Source organism: Enhydra lutris, unplaced genomic scaffold (genome assembly GCF_002288905.1).
Source record: "Enhydra lutris kenyoni isolate GAN:26980312 unplaced genomic scaffold, ASM228890v2 scaffoldscaffold105, whole genome shotgun sequence".
In the NCBI taxonomy this organism is placed as follows: Eukaryota; Metazoa; Chordata; class Mammalia; order Carnivora; family Mustelidae; genus Enhydra; species Enhydra lutris.
Window position 1 is genome coordinate 375,990 of NW_019154189.1, and position 23,846 is coordinate 399,835.

General features: G+C 47.6%; 1 protein-coding gene across 2 annotated transcripts; it reads left to right on the forward strand.

The window, feature by feature from the left end:
- Positions 1-6,113: 6,113 nt before the first annotated feature.
- LOC111139394 (APC membrane recruitment protein 1) lies at positions 6,114-21,663 on the forward strand. 2 transcript variants are annotated; one of them, XM_022491639.1, is made up of 2 exons: positions 6,114-6,165; positions 17,860-21,663. In XM_022491639.1, the coding sequence occupies exon 2, from the start codon at positions 17,958-17,960 to the stop codon at positions 21,360-21,362; it is 3,405 nt and encodes a 1,134-aa protein (XP_022347347.1). In that variant the 5' UTR covers positions 6,114-6,165; positions 17,860-17,957; the 3' UTR covers positions 21,363-21,663. The 2 variants fall into 2 exon arrangements, with proteins under 2 accessions (XP_022347347.1, XP_022347348.1); XM_022491640.1 differs by lacking the exon at positions 6,114-6,165 and adding an exon at positions 6,278-6,324.
- The last annotated feature ends 2,183 nt before the right edge of the window (positions 21,664-23,846 follow it).

Consider the following 23,846-nt stretch of genomic DNA (forward strand, 5'->3'; position numbering starts at 1 on the left):
CCTTGCTACTACAGCTCCTTGGACATTTCACTAAGACCATGCCACTCCTCAGCTCAAAATCCTGCAAATTCTGAAGTCTTTAAAATGACTCATAAACCCATCTGCTTATATGTTTCTGTTTATGATATGTTTGTTTTTCATGTCTTTTCTGACCCCTCTCCTACCACTTTCCCTCCACACTTTCTCTGCTTTAACTGCACTGGTTGCCTTGTTCTTCTAACATTACAGTATGTTCCCACCTGAGGGTCTTTTTAGTAGCTGTTTGTTTTGCCTGGAATGCTCTTTCTCTAGATATTCTTATAGTTTGTTCCCTCAGTTTCCTCAGATCTTTGCTTGAATGTCACCTTTTTGGTAAGGCCTATCCCAATTGCCCTTTTTAAAATAGCATCCTCCCACCAATACTTCCTGTACTCCTTTCTTGCTCTATTTTTCTCCATAACATTATATACTACATATTTTACTTACATATTTTGTTCATTGTCAGCCTTAACGGAGACTTAATTATCATAATGGGAAGCAGACAATTAAAAATTGATAATAAATTCCATTCCTTTTATTCTTTTTTAAAGTTAATTTTGCATTAAAGTATAATTAATATACAGTGCTATATTAGTTTCAAGTGTACAATATAATGATTCAACAATTCTATATATTACTCAGTGTTCATTGCAGTAAGTGTACTCTTAAAACATGGATGGACCTACAGAGTATTATGCTAAGTAAAGTAAGTCAGACAAAGACAAATATCATATGATTTCACTTATATATAAAATCTAAAAAGAAACAAAACACATGAATAAACAAAACAAAACAGAAACAGAGTCATAAATATAGAGAAAAACTGGTGGTTGCCAAAGGGTGGAGGGTTAGGGGATGAGTGAAATAGGTAAAGGGGATTAAGAGGTACAAACTTTCATTTATAAAATAAATAAGTCATGGGGATGATTTACAGAACAAGGGATATAGTCAATAATATTGTAATAACTTTGTGTGGTGACAGACAGTAACTAGATTTATTATACTGATCATTTATTGTGATGCTGTGTATATAAATGTCAAATTACTATGTTATATACTTGAGATTAATATAATATTGTATTTCAACTGTATTTCAATTAGAAAAAAGAAAAAAAAATGAATTTCTTATTAATAAAGTGCCTGCTTCAGAGCTTAGCCCTTTTTCCTACTTGGAAAAAATAAAAAATAAAAATTGACAAAAATAAATAACAATAAAAACTCATATGCCAGGAAGTGATATATGTTATGGGTAAGAAAAAGGGAGTTGGGAGAAATTGGAAGGGGAGGTGAACAATGAGAGACTATGGACTTTGAAAAACAATCTGAAGGGTTTGAAGAGGTGGGGGGGTGGGAGGTTGGGGGAACCAGGTGGTGGGTATTAGAGAGGGCACAGATTGCATGGAGCACTGGGTGTGGTACAAAAACAATGAATACTGTTATGCTGAAAATAAATTTAAAAAATGATTAAAAAAATTAAAAAAAAAGAAAAATGTCAGTTAAGGGATTGGAGAGTAAAGGGGGTAGAAATGGGGATTGCTATTTTATATTTAAGTGTCCAGGGAAGGTCTCACTAATAAGATGTCATTTGAGCAGACATATGAAGGAAATGAGACCCAAACTATGTTAGTATTCAGAGGACAAACACTGTAGGCAGTGGGAACAGCAAGTACAAAGCCCTGGAGGTGGGATTTAAGACAAGTCAAATATAGAATGTCCTAAATAGAATCATTACATTTTCTGACTGACTTATTTCACTTAGCATAATACAGTCTAGTTCCATTCATGTTGTTGCATTTTCCTTAATCTTGTTCCTGTATTTCTCAGTTCAGTAGATGGCAACAACATCCAGTGCCTTGCCTAAGTGAGAATCTGCAGGGCATTGGTCTGATGGGTTATGTACCTTCTCCATGACACTGGCTGCCCTAAGGCCAGAATCTGTGTCTAGTTCACCATTAAGGGTGTGGCACTAAATACAGAGCCTGACACAGCAGTGCTCAGAGAGTGGTAACATCATTCTGGTGGATGCTGGCAACTAAGTTTAATATTAGATCTGAAGATGCCTCATTTGACTATGTTCAACAAACTTATGGTAAGCATTAAGTTTGTGCTAAACTCTCTGTCGGGTGCTAAGGATACAAAGATGGGAAATTTGGTCTGGCTCTGTACAATCAAGAGAAACTTGTGGGGGCACCTACATGTCTCAGTCGGTTAGGCATCTGCTTTTGGCTCAGGTCTTGATCTCAGGGACCTGGGATCAGGCCCTGTGTTGGGCTCTGTGCTCAGCGGAGAGTCTGCTTCTCCCTCTCCTTCTGCCCCTCCCTCCCTTGCTCACAAGCTCTCTCTCTTTCTCTCAAATAAATAAAATTTAAAAAAAAAGAAATTTGTGTATAAGAGATCATAGACTCATGTGTGTTTATATCAAAAAATGGTTTCAAAGTCATATAAGTTCTATAACTATGAAGATCTATACATTGGATCAGGAGACTAACAATAATAATAACAGCAACAGTAACTAGCATTTATTTAGGGCTTTGGATGTATCAGGCGCTGTGAGAAATACTTAAATGAAATACTTAATTCTTACCCCAGTTCTGTGACATGGGTACTATTATTATTCCCATTTTGCAGAAGAGAAAACTAAGATGCAGAGAGGTAGAATAACTTGCTGAGGTCACACCACTCCTAAGGGATGGAGCCAGCATCTTAGCCCAGGTGGTCTGGTAGCAAAGTCACTACACTATTCTGCTTGCTTCTCTGAGAAGGACAAACTTAGCTAGCTGAGCCTCAGTCTTTTAGCCAGACAATCATGGTCTTACACACTTTGGCCCCAGACCTATCTTTTTTAGTCCTAATTTTCAGTTTTTTCTCTCCCCCATACAAATACTTTCTCTCCCCCTATATCCATATGCACCAGCCCCAGGAGTCCAGAATCATAGCTCTTGCCCAACCTACTACACCCTCTCACACTGATGGGCTTTGGACTGGGCAAGAATCCTTTCCCTACTTTTCTGACTTGACATAATCATTAAGGTCATCCCTCCAGGGAACTTTTCTCTGATGCCCCTTCCCACCCTGGGGGGAAGGAAGCTCTTCATCTACAATGCTCCAGATCACTTTTGTCAGACTTCTAGTCTAGCATTCAGCTCCTCTAGGAACTCCATCCACTGAGTGCCCATTCTCCCAGAATGTTACCAATGTACCCCCTCTTCCCAATGCCTATCACCAGGCCTGGCATAGAGGAGGTACCCATGGAGCATTTAGAAGCACCGTATTCATGTGGACTAGGCTGTCTACCTAAGTTTATGAAATTGCCTCCATACAGCCTGCACATCTCTTCTCATAAGCTTTTTACTGCCACCACATATCACCAAGCAGCAGAGGTATTATCTCTATTTTGTTAGTGAAGAAACTTAAGAAAGTATTCTTGCTCTCTGATGACTAGCCCCTATAGTGATCAAACAAGTTGACCATGTGTCAGTCAGCATGTGGAAGGGGGGCCTGGAAGACTTCCTCTTTGAGAAGGCATTTTGAGGTACAAGTTTATGCCCACACTTGTAGTTTCCATACACTGTCCCGGAGAAGAGTGGACCATACAAATCAGGATTTGTGCCACCCCCCCTTCTTCCTTAATATACACATACACAATCTCACCCTGAGACTTAGAAATATCAGGACCAAGAAGGGCACACAGCTGGAGGACTTCATTAGCATGTCAAATACTACTTTTGTTTTTCTAAAACCCTATATCTTTTGGACCCAGGCCAGTGTTCAATATCTGTCCATCCCAAGGCTAACTGATATAATGGAATGTTTGGCCGCTGGGAAGAGGACATAGAGAACTAGCTTCTGTGACAGGAGTAGCACAGGAGTACCTCCTTGTCTCACCATTATTCAAGCCCACCACTTGACTGTTTTGCACAGTTCCTCTCTCCCTATGGAGAGAGGTAGTGGAGACTGCTCTGCCCTGTTTTTCTCTGGGCTCTGGGATTTGGAAGCTGTCTTCTTCAAATTGTAATATTTGGCCTACTTCAGAGAATCAGGGTTCTAGGTGAAACACAAACAAATGGCAGGCAACCAGAGGCACAAGGCAGTTGCAGAAGCATATGGAAGAGGCACCTGAAAAAGGTCACTTCCAAATCAGGTCCAACAAAACAGGTCCAACAAATGAGAATCAGGACTTTGCATTTGCAAAGCAGGAAAGCACAGCTCCGAGGAAATACTATGGTTCAGCCATCCAGATGGGGGAAATGAAGGCTAGGGAGGAGAAAGTAGTTGCCCAGCAAAGTCACACAATGAGCCAGTGGCTCCTTACTACCTGCCATTTACCTAGACCCAGGACCTGGGAATAGGAGGTCTGATGTTCAAGTTGCTCTTTTTTGTTGGAGATGTATAGAATGTCATGGAAGGTCATAGAACATCATGGAATATTAGAGAAATAACTGATTTCAACGATCAGAGTTGGAAAAGATCAAGGAGCTTATACCTTATACCCTGCTTGCGGAGATTAGGTGATAGACTGTCCCAGAGAGGAAAATGGATTAGCCAAGGTCATACAGCAAATCTGAGGTAGAGCTGGAGCCAGAGCCCAGCAGGGGCAAGCCATGTCAGTTCCTGTGCTCCACACACAGCAGAGGCAACAGTCCTCCTCTGTCCTGTCTAGCTGCTGGATCTTTTCAAAGGCAGATAGGACCCTGTAGAGCAAGAGTGAATACTCCTTCTGAAATGCAAAAATAGCAGGCATTGTTCTCTAATCTTTCCTCTGCTCAACTTTAATCCCCCCACCCTTTTCGATATTCTGAGTTTTAGGGGTAGCTCCTTCTGGATGTTCTTGAGCTAGTGGTAGAACTGGATTCTTTATTGCCTCAGCTCACTAGTTAGTCCTTGGCAGTCACTTACTGCCCTCAGGCTAGTTAAGACCCAAGCTGGGGCTGGTCACCAGCCACATCCCAAACACAGAAGCCAGCAATGTTGGTACAGGCCTCCTCACTTTATCTTCAGCCTTGACCTCCAGTAAGGGCCCAGATAAGAATTTTCTCTCAATTTCTAGACTTTTCAGGGACAGGGAACTGCACAAAGCCTGGCTTACCATGAGAAGTTTGTGGGGTCCTCTAGAGGCCTTGGAGATCCCCTCTTGTTCCATGAAAGGTGTGAAATTTGGGTGAGTGTCAAACTACAGGAACAGGTCTCTCCAGAGAAAAATGAGAGCAGCCTAGGTTAGTAGCCTGGGGTTCTGAATTCCAGATCCACCCCCGTCGCTGGCAGGTTAGGTGACCTCAGGGAAACGCTTTCCCTTCTCTGAGCAACAGCAGGCCCTTGGGTAATGGGTGCAAACTGACCTCAATTGTCCCTAAGGGCCCTGGTGCGCCTGAGAGGCCAAAGCTGGGGCATGTACGCTGCAACTGGCTTTCCTGGCAGGTAAGTAATCCCTCTGAACAACCTGGCGGCACGCGCGGGGGAGCCCTATCTCTACAACTAAGGTTGGCCCAGCGAGGCGCCAAGGGGCTTTGCAGTCCCCCAGGTTCCCCAGCCTCTCCTCCCCGCCTCTCCTTGCCCGCCTGTCGCTCTGGAATAAACTGCCGGGTGGCGGCCAGGGCGCCTCAGCACGATTGCACAGCGTCCACGGAAATGGGAGTGCATGTAAAACCGAAACCGAACTCCAGGGCTCCAGCGAGCCCCATCCGGGCGGGACCGGCCCAGCGAGCTCACTGGGTCGCCCAGCCACAAACCGCCCAGTGTTGGGGGTGGGAATGGGGAGTCCTGGCAAGGGGTTCTTCACCCTCTCCGCCCCCCAGCAAACACCACGCCCGCGCTTATTTGCATTTAAAGGGCACTGCACCAAGGAAAACAGTGGGCGGAGGGGGACACGCCTTCCCACTGTTGCGATTGGGCCAAACTCCTGCCAATCAGGGCGCTGACGCCCCACCCTGTGGCTGTGGAGTCCATTGCGAGGGGATATGGGGGAGCTCCCCCGAGCCTGGGGAAGGGGACCCAGTGCAGGAGGTGACTGGAGCTGTGGTGGCGGCGGCGGCGGCGGCGGCGGCGGCGGGAGCAGCGGTGGCGGTGATTTCAGCCTCAGCAGCCTAGGCTCGAGCCCTGGCCAGGGCGGCGTAGCAGACAATAACCGGGCTGGAAACCCGACACGGCGGGGTAAGCGTTGTGCGCAGCCGGGAGCCTCCGCCTGCCGGCCGTCCGGTGCAATCCCGCGTGCTCCGCTCTGGCCGCCTGAAGAGGGGCTTCAAGGGCTGGGCCAGTGGACATCCAGGCCGCTCTCCGTTCCCCCTGGGAACCCGCGTTGAGGACTGGCTGGTGAGGGGCAAAGCAGAGTCCCCTGGGCGCGGGCGACCGCGGCTAGAGCGGGTACAGAGGGCGGGCAGGCAAGCAGGCTAGCCTGGGCCATGCCTCCAGGCTCTCGGGGGAGGCGGGGATGGGGCCCACACGTGCTACAGCACTGACCCGGGAGGGGAGCCACGAGCCAACACCCCCAGCGGTGTATTTGTAGGCCGGGAGCTCCACAGCTTTGTTGTAGCACATTAGCTGGAACAGCTGTGTTACGTGGGTATTGCTCACGCCAGCGGCCCAGCTGCCTCCCCTTCCCTCCCCTGCGCATCCCCTGCCTCCTTCTCCCCTCTGCGGTTGGAGCCCGCGCGCTGGCCTGGGCCCAATGGATACTGGCTTTGACATGGATTGGGCTAGCCACACTGTCTGCCTCCTCTCTCAGGGAGCTGAGTTGGGCCTGTCGGCTGCCCACTTAGGAACCTCGGCCTTGTGGGCCCCAACCAGCCGCACCCCCTGCTCCTGGGCCTCCAGGCACATCTGGCGCCCGCCCCCGCGGATAGGCGGGCTGGCAACGGAGTTCTTGCTGGACCTTAGTTTAGAGCTGCAGCTCAATCTAGTACTTGGGTTAGATCTGCAAGGCCGCTTTGTCCCCACTCACCTCGCCTCATCTCCCCTTGCAGAGCTCTGGCCGCTTTTTTCTCTCCCGCCTCCCGTTTAAAAATAGCGATAAGCATCATGTTGGGGGGGGGGTAATTTCTGTGCCAGAGGCCAAGGGAGCAATTATTGTAGTAGAGAACGCACCCTCTGGGTCTGTGTGAGAGAGCTACAGAGACAGCCAAACCCTCCAACTTCGCAGTTACTTAAAATACACAGCCTGCTGAGCCGCTGTCATTGTCTACTGCAGATACCTCTGACACTGGTGACCACCTGACTGCAGGACTTTGCCCAAGTGCCCTGGTGAAGAGGGGCTGTGCCCTCCATGCGCTCCACAGTCCAGGTGCCCAGGTAGCAACTGCACTGGCCCCGCAGAGCTGGCCTTGGTTGGTCAGTCTCATCTTGTCACAGCCCACAGGGTCAAGGGGAGCCTCCTTCTACACACAAACATTTCCCTCTGTGGCTCTGCCAGCCTGCCGCATAGTCATGGGCATGGACTAGGTGGAGGGCACTGTGCTGTTGGACTCCCTGCCCTAGCTGAGGGCATTTAGCAGAGCCCTCTCCCCCCTACCCAGTGCAGCTCCACCCACCACTGCTCAGTCACTGCACCATGGTTTGCCTCTGGCAATAAACTCTAGGCTTTTCCAAAGAACAGGAGAGAGGGAGTGACCAAGGGGCCTGGCAAGCTCTTCTTGGACCTTTGACCAGCCTCTGAGGGTGGAGAACCCTGTGGGCTGCAAAACCGGGGTGTTTGAGAGGAGTAAATCCCTCAGTTGGGGGAAAGCTAGCTGAGGACCTTTGTGACACCAGCCAGGACTGCAGATAATACACTATAGTCACTTCTTGCCACTTTGACCAGGCACCAAAGGAAACCAACCCTCTATTTGCAGCTGGGTATCTCCAGCACAGGGCTGGACCTGCTCTCTGCCCTGCCTCAAACCAACAGCCACCTATTATATCTTCTCTGTATAACTCCCCTCCTCACACCCAAATCCACTTACCCACACTGTGCAAAATCTTTTTCCCTCTTAGGTCCCAGCTCTGGGCCCACTTTCTCCTGAGTGTCTTTTCTGCCTGTCTCTTTCAACCCATAATGACCTCTTCTTGCTCAGAACTCCTACAGGCTTTCCTGCATCCCTTGGCTATTTGGGGGCTTAAATTATAATAGGAGGCAAACTATAAGTTTCCCTGCCTCTACTTTGTCTCCCTGATATCATGGATGTCTAGGTTCTTTCAGAACCCCTCCAAGGGGTAAATGAAACCTTGAACTCAGCCACAACCCCCTCAAAGCCTAGCAATGCATAGCAGTTCTTGAATGCTCTAGAAAGACTTGCTGTCTTTGTGGAGCTTTCAAGAAGACCTTTATCTCTCCAAGTTGCACTTGTCCTGATCCATATGAAAGTGCTTAGGGAAATGATACTCAATGCTCAGATATTTACTGAGTATGCCCAGTGAGAATGGAGAAGGGTGATGGGTTGCAACCACAAGAAAAAAAAAATAAATCATGTCTCCCTTTAACAACAATCTCAAGATCTGTACTACCCAGGCCTCAGACTACACATATCTTTTGTTGCTAATTCATGAACCTCGAGAAAAACTACTATGGAGAGAGAGGAGAAATCTGTATATGCAGGGTGATTACCCTGGAAACTTCCAGAGAGTAGAGGGGTTTGGCTAGGCATAGTAGTGGCATAAGCAAAATTAGGAATGCGAGGGGGTTGTTGGCAGCCAGGCTGAGAGATGTGACTTAGTCTTTTCTGGTTGAGATTGTTGGATTTAAGGTAGAGAGGAGGTTGGTGCCCAGTGGTAGGGATCCTCAAATGCGAGGCTGTGGAATGGGCATCTGATCTTGGGAGAATGGGAGAAGGAGCCATGGGAGAATGGGAGAAGGAGCCATTGAAGAATGGAAAACTGGGAGGTTTTGATACTTCTATGTGTGGGTAAAAATATGCCATAATAATATGGGATTTTAGAAAGGGGTCTTCACGATTGGAAAGCATGTTATAAGGTGGAACTGTAAGAAGTCACCTTTGGATCTGGACATAGAACTGGAGGGAAGTTGTACCATGTTGACTTCCTTTAAGCATTTTGGGGGAGTGAAATTGAAGGAGGGTGCCTAGAGTAACTACATACCAATGTGGTAGAGGCTAAGTATTCCCCAGGCCTTTGCTGATCCCCATCCTTCCAACTGGACAGGCCTTCAGAGAGCACCAGTTTGGGCTCCTGTGCTTACAAGATGGAAAAACAGTCTTGGAAAGCAACAGGGACTTCCTTACGGTCACACAGCATTTGGGGATGGGCTGCTGCCTCCTGTGCAAGAACTCTTTCACTGTATCCCACTGTCTCCAATGGCCCCTGTTCGATACAAATCTTACTAAGCAATCTCTAACCTTCCTCACCTCTTCCATTCCTCAAGAGAGAGGTGCTGGGTTTAGGTTGGGGGCCCCATCTGGAGAACTCTGCTTTCCCTTTCATGTCTATTTTGCTTCTTGGTCTTAGTCTGCAGCCTGTTGGGGGCTGAAAGTTTCTGAAGGAGGGGAGGTAGTTGGAAGAAGTTGGAAGTCCAAACATTCTCTCTTAATATAGTGGAAGGGTTAACAATTCCTCAAAAACTTATATTTACACTGGCTGAAAGTGTGTGTATGAGGTGTGGGGACAGCCCTGCTCCGCTGGTGCAGGGGAATAAGGAAATAAAAAACAGCAAGCCTGACAGGTCACTGGCTTGCTTGTAGAAACAAAGAGGGAAAGGGGGCTTCCAGACCCCTCACTTTCAGATTGGCTACTTGAGGCTAGAAGAGGGCATGCCCAGTGTTATTTCATCAGTTCCCCTGCTTTAATTCAATCCAGGCAGATAAACTAGGTGATAAAGATAAAGCCTCCAGAGGAGGCATTTCCTCCCTGTGTCACTCATTCCTTGGCCACACATCTCACACTGCCAGGAAGTTCTTTCTCAGGGCTAAGCTGAGCCTCTCATGCTGTATATAAACCTTGTATGCTTGCACGTGTGTGTGCATGCATGAGTGTGTGTGTGTGTGTGTGTGTGTGTGTGTTGGGGGGTGAGGTTGGGGGCAGCTGGCTATCATTGTTCCTGCTTAACAAACCCCTGAAGATTTCATGGGCATTAAACTGTCTCTCCCCACTCCCAACTACTGTTCTCTGAATTAAATAATTGCCTTGGTCTTGTTCTTCTCTCCTTGGTCTTATTTTTCAAACCTGTGTATGTGTAAGTGTACCTCCAGGAAGAAAGTTAAGGAAACCAAAACCACTGAGGAGGTGCCCGCTAAGGGAGGGTGCATTGCTTTTCCACACCTCCTCTTTTGGGATTAGGGGATAATTATGGACAATGAAGAAAATAATATGAGAGGCCTTGGTGGCAGCAGAGGTAGGCATACTGGTGCTGCAGGGGCATTTTGGACCTTTTGATCTGCAGTTCTTATTGCAGAGCCTTCAGTGCTTTCATCTCCTACAGTTTTTGTTTGTTTGTTTTTTCCCCAAGCAGATACTAATCCAACTTCTCCAGGCAGAGCTCTTCAGCCCTCCCTGCTGCTCAGGGGAGAGAGGGCTGGGCCAGTTCTGTTTTCCCTCCCCTCTGGACATATAGGACATATTTGCAGACCAGGCCTAGCGCATTTTGAAAAAATAAAGTGTTGGGCAGTGTTCTCTGGATGGAGGCATGAGGAGTGAGGCTGGGCTGTAGTGCAGTGGTATACTGAGCCCAACCATTAAGGCATTCAGGCCTCCCACTGAAGCCTAGGACCCCCAAAATCACATGGCCCCATCATGTCTCCTCTTTCTGCAGCCACTAGAAAACTGGGCACAGAACTACTCTTCTCCCAGCTTCTCACACAGCCTGGGGCAAGCAGACCCCTAGTTCAGTGTCCCATTTCTAAATGGGGAAACTTCTAAATGGGGAAACTAAATGGGGAAACTGAGGCCCTTAACAGGGAAGGGATTTGCTCAAGGTTACACAGGAGCATAAAGCTCTTGCCCCTCCTTTCAAGATTTCTTCCTCTAAGTACACTGATACCCTGATTCTGATCCCCTCCCAAGCCTCAGTTTCCTTACCTGGCCTCTTATATAGGGTATGGTATATATAGGGAAGTGGATACATGGGAAAGTTCAGGGTCTCCATTGTTCATTTAGCCCAGCTGTTCCTCTTCAGGCTTTCCTTAGCTGCCTTGTCATCTCTGTCTCCCTGGAGTTAGATCCTCTTATTCTTCATCTGAACTGGGTGGGGGGAAGGGACACCTGTCTTTGATGTCACCCTTGCTGGTTTAATATTGACATAGTAGAAGTCTTACTAAGCAGGCATGACATCCACCTCAGATATATTCTTCTCTAAGGAAGTTTGGGAGCCTGAGAGGGGAGTATCAAAGAGATGGGTTAGCTCCCAGAACCCCCATCATTCCAGGTAAGCTGGGCAGGGAACCTTAGCAGCCTCAGGAGAAAGTGGGGCATCAAAAAGGCTTACCAGGAAAGCCAACTTCTAGGAGGAAGTGATGCCCGGGTGACCATACCTCCTACACTGGAGAAGTCCCTATGTATTTGGGTCTAAAGGGTAGAGAAGTGAGGCTAGGAAACCTGTAAGGGACATGCAGGGAGAGTGAGTCTTGAAGGCCAGGGAAAGGGGTTTGACCCTTTGACCCCTCAGGGGTTTGACCCTGATTCTGTAGGTGGTGTGGAATAATTTGGTAAGTAGAGGAGTGATGCACTATAATCAAGATAGTAAAAATGAATCTGGCAAGGGTGTGGGAGAGATGGAAGAAGGGGAGGGAAGAGATGGGATTCCAGTGTTATGGCAGGGAAGGACCAGGAGGAGCTCAGCTAAGAGGCTTATGTCCTCTTCAGAGGACATGGACTGGCAGCTGAGGAGCTAGAGTGGAGAAGTTGACTGCAAGAGGCCCTATCACAAGGGTCTTTTATTGAACATCTGCTCAGTAACTAGGGAGCAATTTATCCTTTCCATTTATCATCTCTAATTCTTACAGTGATTCTGCATGATAGGTAGCATTTCTTCATTTTCTAGGTGAGGTATTTGAGTCCCAGAGAGGTTAGGCCTATTTTTCAAACCCTACCACTTGTAAGGGATGAAGCTGGCATTTTAGTTCTGGGCTGACAAACTCCAGCTGAATCTGGATTTCAGTTGAACCAGTGTTGTTTGAGCTCCTGCTCTGTGCTATATGTAGCGACTATAAGATGAAAATGGACCCATTTGAGAGAGATGAACAGATAGTCCCTAGGCTGAGTATGTTAACTCATTTGAGGAGATGGTGGTGGGGAAATGGGATCCAAGGAAAGGAGGCCCATTTTGGGGTCTGTGCTGCATCTAGAGGTTATGGGATACTGCCTTGAGAGGAGGTGCTCCTTAATGGTAAGGCTGCAAGTTAGGGGAGATGTGGTTGCAGGGATAGCTTGGGTATACCTCTGCCAGAAGTCTGTATAGCTTCACAAAAGGATGCCAAGCCAGGCAGCCCTTCCTTCAGGTCCTGAACAAATGGTTTTGAGAGTGGACCTTGGCTGTGGACTTTAGAAATGATTGATTCCAGTTCCAGATCATGTCGTAGGTCATTTCCTTTAAATAATAGCATCATATTCTGCATCTTTGTCCCCAGTGGCAAGTTTCTGTTTGAACCTTTTTTGGCACCTCAAAATTATCTCCCAAGGAAAAGGAAAGTAAAGGAATGTGATCCACAATTTGGTAATGTTGGTGGTGGAATTGCTGATGAGGGGAGCAGCCATAGTCTGGGTTGGCAGCCCTTGTATTCTGAAGTCAGCATGCTTTCTGGAATGTGCTAGGTGGGGCCAAAACAATGACTGCCAAGTGAGGACTGGAAGTGCTTCAGAGAAAGCTCAGCTTGGCTGGGACAGGGGTGCAAGGGGAGAAGAAGATGATGGCTTTCAGGTAGGAGGGGAACCTGTTACAGTCCTTGCTTTCAGTCTTCCTCCTTCAATTGGGAGTTAGCCCTGTGCAGCAAAATGGCATTGGAAGGGGAACTCCAGCAGCCTGGGGGTTGGTGTAGCTCTGTCACCATCCCACTGTGTCAATTTACTCAAGACTTCTCCCGGAGTCTAGATAGTTTCCTTTTCTGTGACAAGATGACAAGGAGTTTGCATCTCCTAACAGGACTGATTAGTGGATTGCTGGGAATGGCAAATGGGAGGTGAAGGAGTGGGCTGTGCTTTGTAACCTGGTAAGTGCCCCATTGGGTGAAGGGTGTCTGTTGATTTGCATTTCTTTTGATGTTGGTACCTTTAACTGAATTTGAATTGTTTACCTTTCTGGCCTAGACTATAGAACCTGGCTAGTTGAAATTCCCAAATAATCCAGAACTGCTAACCACTAGCTGACTGGAGGCAACATTTTAGGTCCCTGAACATCAAAGGTTGGCTAAAAGAACAGCTAAAGCCTCCTGTGAGATAACTACATAGTCACCCTCATTTACCACTTGGGGGTTTTGAGGCCCAAGGAGTTTTGGTGACTTAACAAAAAACAAGGAGTTTTGCTGCTGGAAATTGTCCAACTATAGTTTGAAGAAAATATTTTAAAAAATTAGTTGCTATGTTTTTGAGCCTCTGCTATTTACTGAATTTTATTTAGTATACATATATAAATTGGTTTTGTTCCTTACAATGGTTTTTAGAGATAGACACTCTCAATAGCCTCATTTTCCAGTTGAGGAAACTGAAGGAACTTGCTGGATTTCTCCCAGGTAGGCAGAGCTGATTATAGTGCAGAACTGGCCGACTCTTGTTGAAGGGAGGACTTCCTATCCTTAGCATGGCTTCCTTAGTTACCATGCCCCCATATGCAAGCACAAGATGGGCGCAGAGTAGTCTTGCCCCCAGGAAAGCTGCTTAGTGGAGGTCTACAGAAGTATGACTGGTTAAGGTCATGCCTCTGGAGCTACTATATGAATCCAAAGACTTCTTCCCTTAACTCTAAGTTGGCTGAACTGGCCCTAGGAAGCTGGGCTAGGAGCAAAATATGTAAGTCTCAGGCTGCAGCTGTTTCCTCCTCCTAAGAAGGATTCCTGGGGCAAGTTTCTGTCTGGTCTCCTGCTTGTGTTTTGAGAGGAGGGGAGGAAAAACATGTTCTGCCCTAGCAGCCAGCCTTCCACTGGTCCCAGCATGACCTGAGGCTGGTCCTGGGAGCAGAGATGACCATATCACACTCCCTGCCATGACAGAAGCAACTGCAATAAACAGCAGGGACCACAGAGTACCCTTAGAGTGTTCCCTTACCCACCAGTCCACCAGAAACTTAGCCAGACAGGTTGAGAAACCCAAGGGTTGAGGGGCCCTGCATCTGGCAGGACCACTTTCTTGGCAGGAACCATGAGGGGAGTCAGCTCCAACCTGAAAGGGTTACAGAGTCTGTCCCTTGCAGTCCTCTGCCTTCTGCCCCACTTCACTCTACTGGCCAGTTGATTCTATGGTCCCAAATAAAGGCACATAGCCCATTAGGGAAGGACAGCAATGGGACCAGGTAGGGTAGCAAGGAGTGGAGAAGGGATCTGGGCCAGAGGTAGCTAGATAGGCTGGACTAGGGGGATACCAGCTATGGGTGATCCTTGCCACCTCCTGTTCTGCTGTCTTGGGGAGACATAATAAACATTATGGGTGGCTGTAGGGAGGTACATGCCCTGGGAAGGACAAGGTAGGGAATGGGAGACAGTAACTTCAAGGCTGGTCCTTGCCAGCAAAGATGACACCCTGGTTCTACTTAGGAGGAAGGCCTGAAGTTGTAGGGAGAGAATCCCAGTCCAGAGATATGCCTGCCTAGTTCACCCACTCTCACCACACACACACTTTTAAAACTACCCTTAGCAGAGGACTTTATATAAATCCATGCTCCTGTTTTTAAAATCCCCCACACCTGGCTCTTCCTCAGAATGGCCAAGGCAGCTGGTCCCTCCGGCTCCTCACAGTGAATGCCTTTCCCAAATAAGTGGCCTTTTACATGTGGTCTACTACTTTCTAAGAAACTGGGATCTGACTTGGAAGATGATAATAATAACAGTAATGTTAATCTTTCTCATTTGCACTGCACTTTACTGTTTACAAAGTGTGTTTAGTGTCCATTATGTCATGTAATTCTTATACCACTCTAGTGATCTCCATAAGTTCTCAAGCCTAAGAAGGGTGCCTTGGCCTGTTTAGGGTCCCCTAGCATGGCCTGGAACCCTAACATGTGTTGTGGCTCCTTCCACAGCACACTGAAGATTCATGTGGCAGGGAGGGGTACAATGTAGAAAGTAGTGGTCTGGCTTTTACCCCAGTGGAGCTCAGGAGCAAGGTTAAGAGAAGGCCCATAGGAACTGTCTTCTAGCCAGGGCATCAAGTTTCTGGAAAGCAACCGTCTTTAAGATTCAATTTGCCTAATCTCCCCATTCATGGGAACTCCATCCCCAAACCCAGCAGGGAAATTCAGCCTTCTGTCCACAAGGATGTTTATGCCTGTGAGGTTTTTCTCTTGGTCCTTGGTCTTCCTGATGCCCAGCCATACTTACTAGTCTCATTCATCCCTTCCCCTAAATTATTGCCATTTCTACTAACTCCTGTCTGACAAGGCCTAGATTGAATGCCTTCTCCTCAAGGTAGCTTTTCTGAGCCTGGGGGGTGTCTTTCTGCTTTTCAGATTTATCCTGGGATATGATAGCTAGGTATAAAGAACAATATTCCACCATGCATCTTAAGATGGGGGAATCTTCTTTAAGACCTGTATTACGTTGTATCCTACATATAGGTACTCCCCCCAAAAGCACTAGCTAGGGGTTCTCCCTTCTTGGCCTGCCTTGCAAAACTAATCTCAATGTCTATTACTTACCAAATGTTTAGGAGAGGTTGAGTTTCATAAATTCCACAGAGGGGAATACAATTTCATAAACAACTCCACTACTGCTGTCCCATCTCTCCCATGTCTAGCACCATAAATGACAACACTGTCAATATTTTCAGGGTTGAAATTAAAACATCTCTGTATTTATTTATTATTAATTAATTAATTATCTATCAGATAGATGATAGGGCCCCTGTTCCCATCCTATCCCTGAGGAGAGGACTCTGAATGGTTGTGTGTGTGTACAGGATTGTGTATTTTGAGGTGATGGTGGCAGTGTTTACTGTAGGGATAACTCTTGTGGGGGAGGGGGAGCTGAGCTGGAACAATATCATGTAAAAATATGTCATCCAGGAAAAAAAAACAAACCCTAACCTGAGCAAATGATATTACTTATCTCTACAGAGAAGGGATCAGGTGATATCTTTTCTCTTTTATTTTCTGGATAACCAGCCATTATCTTGCTCCAAGTTTAATATTCAGTTATGCAGAGTGCTCCTGATGGAAGGCTTGTCACACTGATAGTTCAACTGTCAAGCCAAGCAAGGTGCAAGGATAAAATTAATGTTTGCAGGACAGGATCAGGGGCTCCAGGAAGGTTCCTCTGATTAGGTCAGGGACTAGTTAAGCTGCCAGTCTCTCTACCCCCAGTGCTGGTCCATAATCTTCCACTGCAGGTGAATATGTGAGTCTTATCACTGTTGCAAACAATTATAAGGTTGATGTGCTGACAAACTACTCCTGGGATACCAGCAGGGCTTGCCTGTCTCTTTCTGGTTCCTAGCAGTTGTTTTGCCTCCTTTGTTTACCCTAGCTCCCTGTCTACTAGTGGCTATCCTACAGAGAGGGGACACAGTGGTGAGGAACTTTCCAGAGATAGGTCATCAGGTTTTAGCAGGCTGGTCATTGATCCATCTGTCAACCAGCTGGAGTCACTAGAATGAATATTTCAGACTTGGGGTGGAGGACATGTGTTGGGGTGGGTGGTGAATAGTCATTTTTATTCCATCTCTGTGGCATTTGGATGTTTGGAGAATTGGGAGACCAGAAGGGTGTGCCTTGTACCAGGTTTATTTATTTAATGGCTGTTGAGAGCCTAACTTCTAGGCTAGGAACATGAATCATGTGGAGTTATGCCTTCAAGGAGTTCCCTTTCTAGATAGGGAGCTAGATGGGGGCCAAAATAATGAAGGCAGTAGAGAAGAAATAGTTTGCCTCACAATTCTAAAGTGGAACATGGGGTTCCAGTTGCCAAGAGCCACATTAAAAATTTTTCCCAGCAGAACAGTCAATAGAATCTGACCTATACCTACCCCTCACATAACCATTATGAGGGGCAAGTATTGCTAGGCCTCTTGGACCAAAGATACTGAAGTCTAGAGAGTGCCTTGCCTCAAAACCACCATGTGCTTTTAAGCAGATCCTGGATTGCATCTCTGGAATATGGATCTGTGAGGTTCCTATTCTGGGCTTCTGAAGGTCTGAGTCTGTGCATGTAGGCAATCTAGGGAGCCTATGGAGAAGAGGTGTAACTTCAGGTATACTTTTCTTTCTAGCCCCAGGAAAAATGTCAGTGAGAACCCAGACTAATGTGAAATTGAGGCCTGGGTCCTGCAGAGACCAGTGAGGACTCAATGGGCTATTTTGCCAAATGATCTTAAAAAATTTGTCATCAGAGCTGACCTCCCTGCTGCCTTTCCAGCCTCTCCCTACCTTAACCCTTTGATAATTCCTCCTGCAGTCAGTAGCACAAGTGAGTATTTCCCACATCTGCAGATACCCCTGGCCAGTGTTAGAGGACTAGGGTGGCCTGAAGGGAATGAACCCAATGAGGGGCTGGGCTGATGGCTGTCTATTGTTTTAATGTAGGGTTTTGTTGCCTTGGGGCCCAGAGGAGGCTGGCCCAGCAAGCCAACCATATGGAATGCATTAAGTTTTCCCTACATTTTATTTTACTTTCTTTCTGGTTCTGGTTCCTCTCAAGTCTGAAATAACAGACACCTATGAAAACAAACCCAGCCTGGCTGCTTGCTTACCGGTATACTCTATTTTTTTCCTCTTATCTCCTCTAGGGATCCAACTGGGATGCTTCCTGACTGATGATGTAACACTGCTTGGAAGCCAGAAGGCTGCTTTTCCAGCTGAACATACCTAAGTTGTCCCTATCACCATGGAGACTGGAAAGGATGAAGCTTCTCAGGCCAAGGAAGCAGTAGCCTCTATGGACACCCAGGACCAAAGGGCAGAGAAAGGAGCCAAGAACAAGGCAGCTGAGATAACAGAAGGGACATTATCAGAGCCACCATCATCTGGTCCAGGTAGGCTGAGGAAAACTGCCATGAAACTTTTTGGTGGCAAGAAGGGCATCTGTACCCTACCTAGTTTCTTTGGAGGAGGGCGAAGCAAAGGTTCTGGAAAAAGCTTCTCCAAGAAGGATCTTAGCAAGAGCAAGACCCACGATGGCCTGAATGAAGCAGCTTGTGGCCCTGAAGATATTATCAGTGAAGGAACCAGCTTTGCCTTACCCTTGCCTGAATCACCCTGCCAACTTCCCAGTTCCCAGAGTGCCCATGGGGTTTTGGAAACTGGCTCCAGATGCAAGACATCTGCAGCTGGAGCCACAGAGAAAGCTGGGGCTGAGAAGGCTCCTTCTGTGCCCAAGCCAAAGAAAGGACTGAAAGGTTTTTTCAGCAGTATCCGCCGTCACCGGAAAAGCAAGGTTTCTGGGGCTGAACAAAGTGAGCTAGGTGCTAAGGGGCCTCGAGGGGCCAGAGCCAGGCCTCAGGAACATGTGAACTCAGCCATTCTGGCCCATACTGAGGATATCCTCCAAGCCCCCAGAAAGGAAAATGCCAAACCCCAAAATTCTACTGGTCCAAAAGTGACTTTAGTACCAGAGCCTTCTCCAGCAGTCACTGAGAAGACAGCCTGTAAAGATCCAGAAAAACCCAAGGAGGCCTATGCCTCAGCACTTCTGCAGCCCAAGCCTGCCTCTGAATACAGTGGCCTAGAGGAGTACCACAGTTCAGAAACAGGGGAGAAGGTGGAGGCAGAAGAGGTAAATCCACCAAATGGCCATGTTGGGGACCAGCTAAGCCTCTTGTTTGGGGATGTCACATCCCTGAAAAGTTTTGACTCACTGACAGGTTGTGGTGACATTATAGCAGAGCAGGACATGGACAGTATGACAGACAGCATGGCCTCTGGAGGCCAGAGGGCAAATCGAGATGGGACCAAGAGAAGTTCCTGCCTGGTGACCTACCAAGGAGGTGGGGAGGAGATGGCTTTGCCAGATGATGATGATGAGGAAGAGGAGGAAGAAGAGGAGGAAGAGCTGGAATTAGAGGAGGAAGAAGAGGGTGCCAAGGAGGAAGATGATTATGACTTAGAATATCTGTGGGCAAGTGCCCAGATATACTCAAGGTCCAATCTGAATTTGGGCTACCATCCTATCACATCCCCAGGCCACCATGACTACATGCTTCTAGACTCAATTCGATCTTATCCTGGCTTAGCCCCTGGGGACCTTTTGACTCCTCAGAGTGACCAGCAAGAGTCTGCCCCAAATAGTGATGAAGGTTATTATGACTCCACAACACCTGGATTTGAGGATGATTCAGGTGAGGCCTTGGGGCTTGTCCGCAGGGATTGTCTACCCCGAGACAGCTACAGTGGAGATGCCCTGTATGAGTTCTATGAGCCGGATGATAGTCTTGAGACCTCCCCACCTGTAGATGACTGTCTTTATGACCTTCATGGTCACAGCTCTGAGATATTTGACCCCTTCTTGAACTTTGAGCCCTTTTCTTCCTCTCGGCCACCTGGGGCAATGGAGACAGAGGAAGAACGGCTAGTGACCATCCAGAAACAGTTGTTGTATTGGGAGCTTCGGCGAGAGCAGCTTGAGGCCCGAGAGGCACAGGAGGCACGTGCCCGAGGGGCTCACACCAGGGAGGCCTATACCCAACAAACTCATGCCAGGGAGACCCATGCCCGAGAAGTTCATGTCAGAGAGACCCAAGCCCGAGAGGCCTATGCCAGGGAAGCCCAGGCCCGAGAGGCCCATGCTCAAGAGTCTCAAGTCCAAGAGGTTCAGGCATGGCAAGAGAAACCCATCATGGAATATCAGATGAGGCCTTTAGGCCCATCAGTGATGGGCCTGGTAGCAGGGGTTTCAAGGGCCTCTCAGACTTCCCATCGGAGAACCACCTCAGCTTTTCCTGCCACTGCAAGCAGTGAACCAGACTGGAGGGACTTCCGTCCTCTGGAGAAGCGTTTTGAAGGAATCTGCTCCAAGAAAGATCAAAGTACTTGTCTGATGCAGCTCTTCCAAAGTGATGCTATGTTTGAGCCAGACATGCAAGAAGCAAGCTTTGGAGGATCTCCCAGGAGGGCCTACCCTACTTATTCACCCCCTGAGGAGCCAGAGGAAGAAGAGGTTGAAAAGGAAGGGAATGCCACTGTGAGTTTCTCACAGGCCCTTGTGGAGTTCACCAGCAGTGGGAACATCTTCTCCAGCATGTCCTGCAGCTCTGACTCTGACTCATCCTTCACTCAAAACCTCCCTGAACTGCCCCCTATGGTTACTTTTGATATTGCTGATGTGGAACGGGATGGGGAAGGCAAGTGTGAAGAGAATCCTGAGTTCCACAATGATGACCTTGCAGCCTCCTTGGAAGCTTTTGAGCTAGGCTACTACCAGAAACACACATTCAGTAACTACCATAGCCGATTCTACCAAGGTCTGCCCTGGGGTGTGAGCAGTCTCCCTCGCTACTTGGGACTGCCTGGCATGCACCCTCGGCCTCCACCTGCTGCTATGGCCCTCAACAGAAGGAGTCGCTCCCTGGACACTGCGGAAACCTTGGAACTGGAGCTCTCCAATTCCCACCTTGCCCAAGGGTACATAGTGTCTGATGAGCTTCACGCTCAGCAGGAAGATTCAAATGAAGAGGAGGAAGAAGAATGGGGTCGAGACAGTCCTTTGTCCCTTTATACTGAACCACCAGGGGCCTATGACTGGCCTGCCTGGGCTTCCTGTGCTCTCCCAGTGGGACCAGGCCCTGCCTGCATAACTCCCAACCAGTTGGATGGGTCTTCTGGCCAGTCTCCATATGCCTGCCAACAGGCAACCTGTTGCATACCTCCTGTGGCCATGTCAATGTTGCTGTCAGTACCAGATCTAGAGCCAAGGGCACCTGGGATATTCAGGCCTCAGCTCTCTCGGCCTACACACCTACCCCTGCCCATGGTCCCTTGTTATAACCTGCAACCACAGGCCTCTCAGAGTGTGAGGGCCAGGCCTCAAGATATGTTGCTGCCTGTCGATGAGCCCAGTTGCTCCTCTAGTTCTGGAGGATTCAGCCCCAGTCCTCTGTCCCAGTCCAAGCCTGTGGGCATCACTTATGGCATCCCTAAGCTGCTCAGGGTCCAGCCTGAGCCCCAACAGCCTCAAGCCATTCACTACAGGGCTTCCAGCCTTGACCTGTCAAAGGAGATGGCTGAGCAAGGTGCCTCTCTCCCTCTTCCCACCAGTTACTCCTCCACTGCTGTGAATGGAAAGCTAGCTGAGTAGTTGTCATCTGTTCTGGAGTGGGGGCATGGAGCGTGAGCATGTGAATGGGGATCAGGGGTTGGGCAGAGGGGAGGGGGGATGGGGGTTGCTATTTAACTTGAAAATACTTTTGGCCAAGGAAAGCTCCTGTGAGTTTTTGCCTTTGTTTTCCCACTTCCCTCTTCTGCCAATCTGTGGTTACATTTGGCTTGAGTACATCTGCCCCAGAAGGCTGCTGCTGCTCTGTTGCTCCAGCTTCTCCTTTTGGGGTTTCTTGTTACCCATGTAGGATTTGGGATGCTGTACTTCTGTGCCTATTCCAGTTGCCCAGTTAGTGATTATATATCTATATCTATATATCTATCTAATATATATATATATATATATATATATATATATATATATATATTGCACGCATCCTTGACACAGGGTGAACCCTTAGTACCCCTGCCACGCCCCTACATACAGTGAATAATGAGCCACTGATGAGCAGCCAGGTCTGTACTGCTTCCCACTTGAGGACAGGGGGCTTGTTTGCTGTTAACAAGGTGAAGTAATGGTACGGACCCTCCCCACCCCCACTGCCTTCAGTCTTGGCATAGCTGTTCCATTATGTCAGATGATTATAATCTATTCGCCCTAGCTAGCTGTCCTTAGAGAGGATCAAGTAGCATGTGTCTCACTGCCTATTGCTGCAGACTTTGGCATTGTAACCAGATGGGGGCCTTTTAACCTGGTCTGCTGTAGCTTGGGTTAAAGACAAAAATGCTGTCCCCTTAATGGAATGATCAAATTCATTCAGTTGCAAACAGAAGACAAAATAGAGTTCTAGAGTAGATACTGCCATAAAACTTGAGTTGTGGAATGATAGAATTTGTTCCCTTCTTCCTCTCTTAAGCTTGTGATGTCTAAGTTATGGACACTTTTGAATTTTTCTTTTACTCCAAAGGAAACTTTCATAATCTCATCACAAGGAACATATTCTTTTAATTGAGACACAGGAAGAGAAGCAGCCTAAATTAGCCTTGGCTATAGGGGTCAGGATTTTTGTAGTTTGCAGAGAAGGATAGGAAAGGGAGGTCCATTTGTCCCTGCTGGCAAGAGAGATTTTTAGATATTGCAGAGCTCAAGGTAACCCAGTTTTTTAGAAGAGAAAATAGTTTCTTCCCCAGAAGCAAAAAGTTCCTTAATCCTTGCCCACCCCTTCCTTTGGATTCTGTAAAGAGGCTCCAGAGGCACCAGGCTAACACTCCCAAGAGACAGGATACCAAAGGCATCTAGACTGATGTTCTGGTTCTCTAAAGAGCTTTCATCTTCTAATTAACCAAGTCCTTAGCATCCTCAAAGGACCAGCCTTCTTGAGAGGGAAGACCTGCCCTCACTGCCAAGCTGCAGGATTCTGATTTGCATGGCAGTTGCAGTCCTTTATGGAATGAATAGTATACTCACTTCTCCATCCACAGGTTTCATGTTAACCTAGCTTGGAAATACTGGTGAAGAACAGTTGCTGTCAGGAAGACATTGCAACAGGCTAATCTAACCTGGCTCAGCCTCTCATTAATCACCAGTTAGAGAGGGTTCCTTTTAATTTCTTTATTGGAAATAGAAAATGGAACATTTTTTGCCTGGATGTATTGACCCAAATTATATCCTTGCCTCCCTGCCCCTTATCCCACTTATCTCCATGTCTGTTATGAGAAGAGGTCAGCAGGGCTCTTGGGAACAGAGGCTATTGACTCCCTGAGTCAAGGGGGCAAATTTTATGGCAAACATCCTCTTGGCCAGGGAATATATGTGTGCTGGTTTTTATCACCATTTCTCAGATTGGGGTTGTCAGTGCTCCTTCCCACAAAGAGCAAACCTATTTGATAAAAACTTCGCCCCTGGAAGTAACACATGAGTTTGTGTGGCACTAACACTGTTCAAAGGACCCAAACTAACTCTCCAGGCTAACTCCATCTGCATTGTGAAGAATACGTAAGTCATGGAGTTGGAGAAAGAGAGCATGAGGAAGGCCCTCCTTACCCCAAGCACAGCATTCCAGAAGAGAAGTGCCCAAATTCCAGCCATCTAGCCTCTTATCAAAGCTGCCCTGGGAGGGTGGGGTTGATATAGGCCTGGCTGTTTGGCAGGAAGTAAACACCAAATGCCTTTACAACAGGGGAAACCCCACTACTTGCCTCCTCTCTCTGCTTGTCCTTCAGGGCAGTTTAAGCTCCTATCTGCATGTGGACTGTGCCAGCCACAGCAGGTAGTAGAGCCATCACCAGCCTCAAGAGTCTGCTGGCCTCCAGCCTATCTGAGAAGAGAAAAAGTAGATGGTCAGACTTTGGCCAAGGCCAGAGGGTTGCTCTCAGTGAAAAGAGGGCCATAAGAGAGGTGCTGACCCTGAGTGGAATAGTCATTGATCATCCTGACACATTTTTCTCGGCTTTGGAAAGTCAAATACAGAGCAGGGCCTAGAACTGAGCAACATCTAATGGTTTGGACAACATTGCTGTCTGC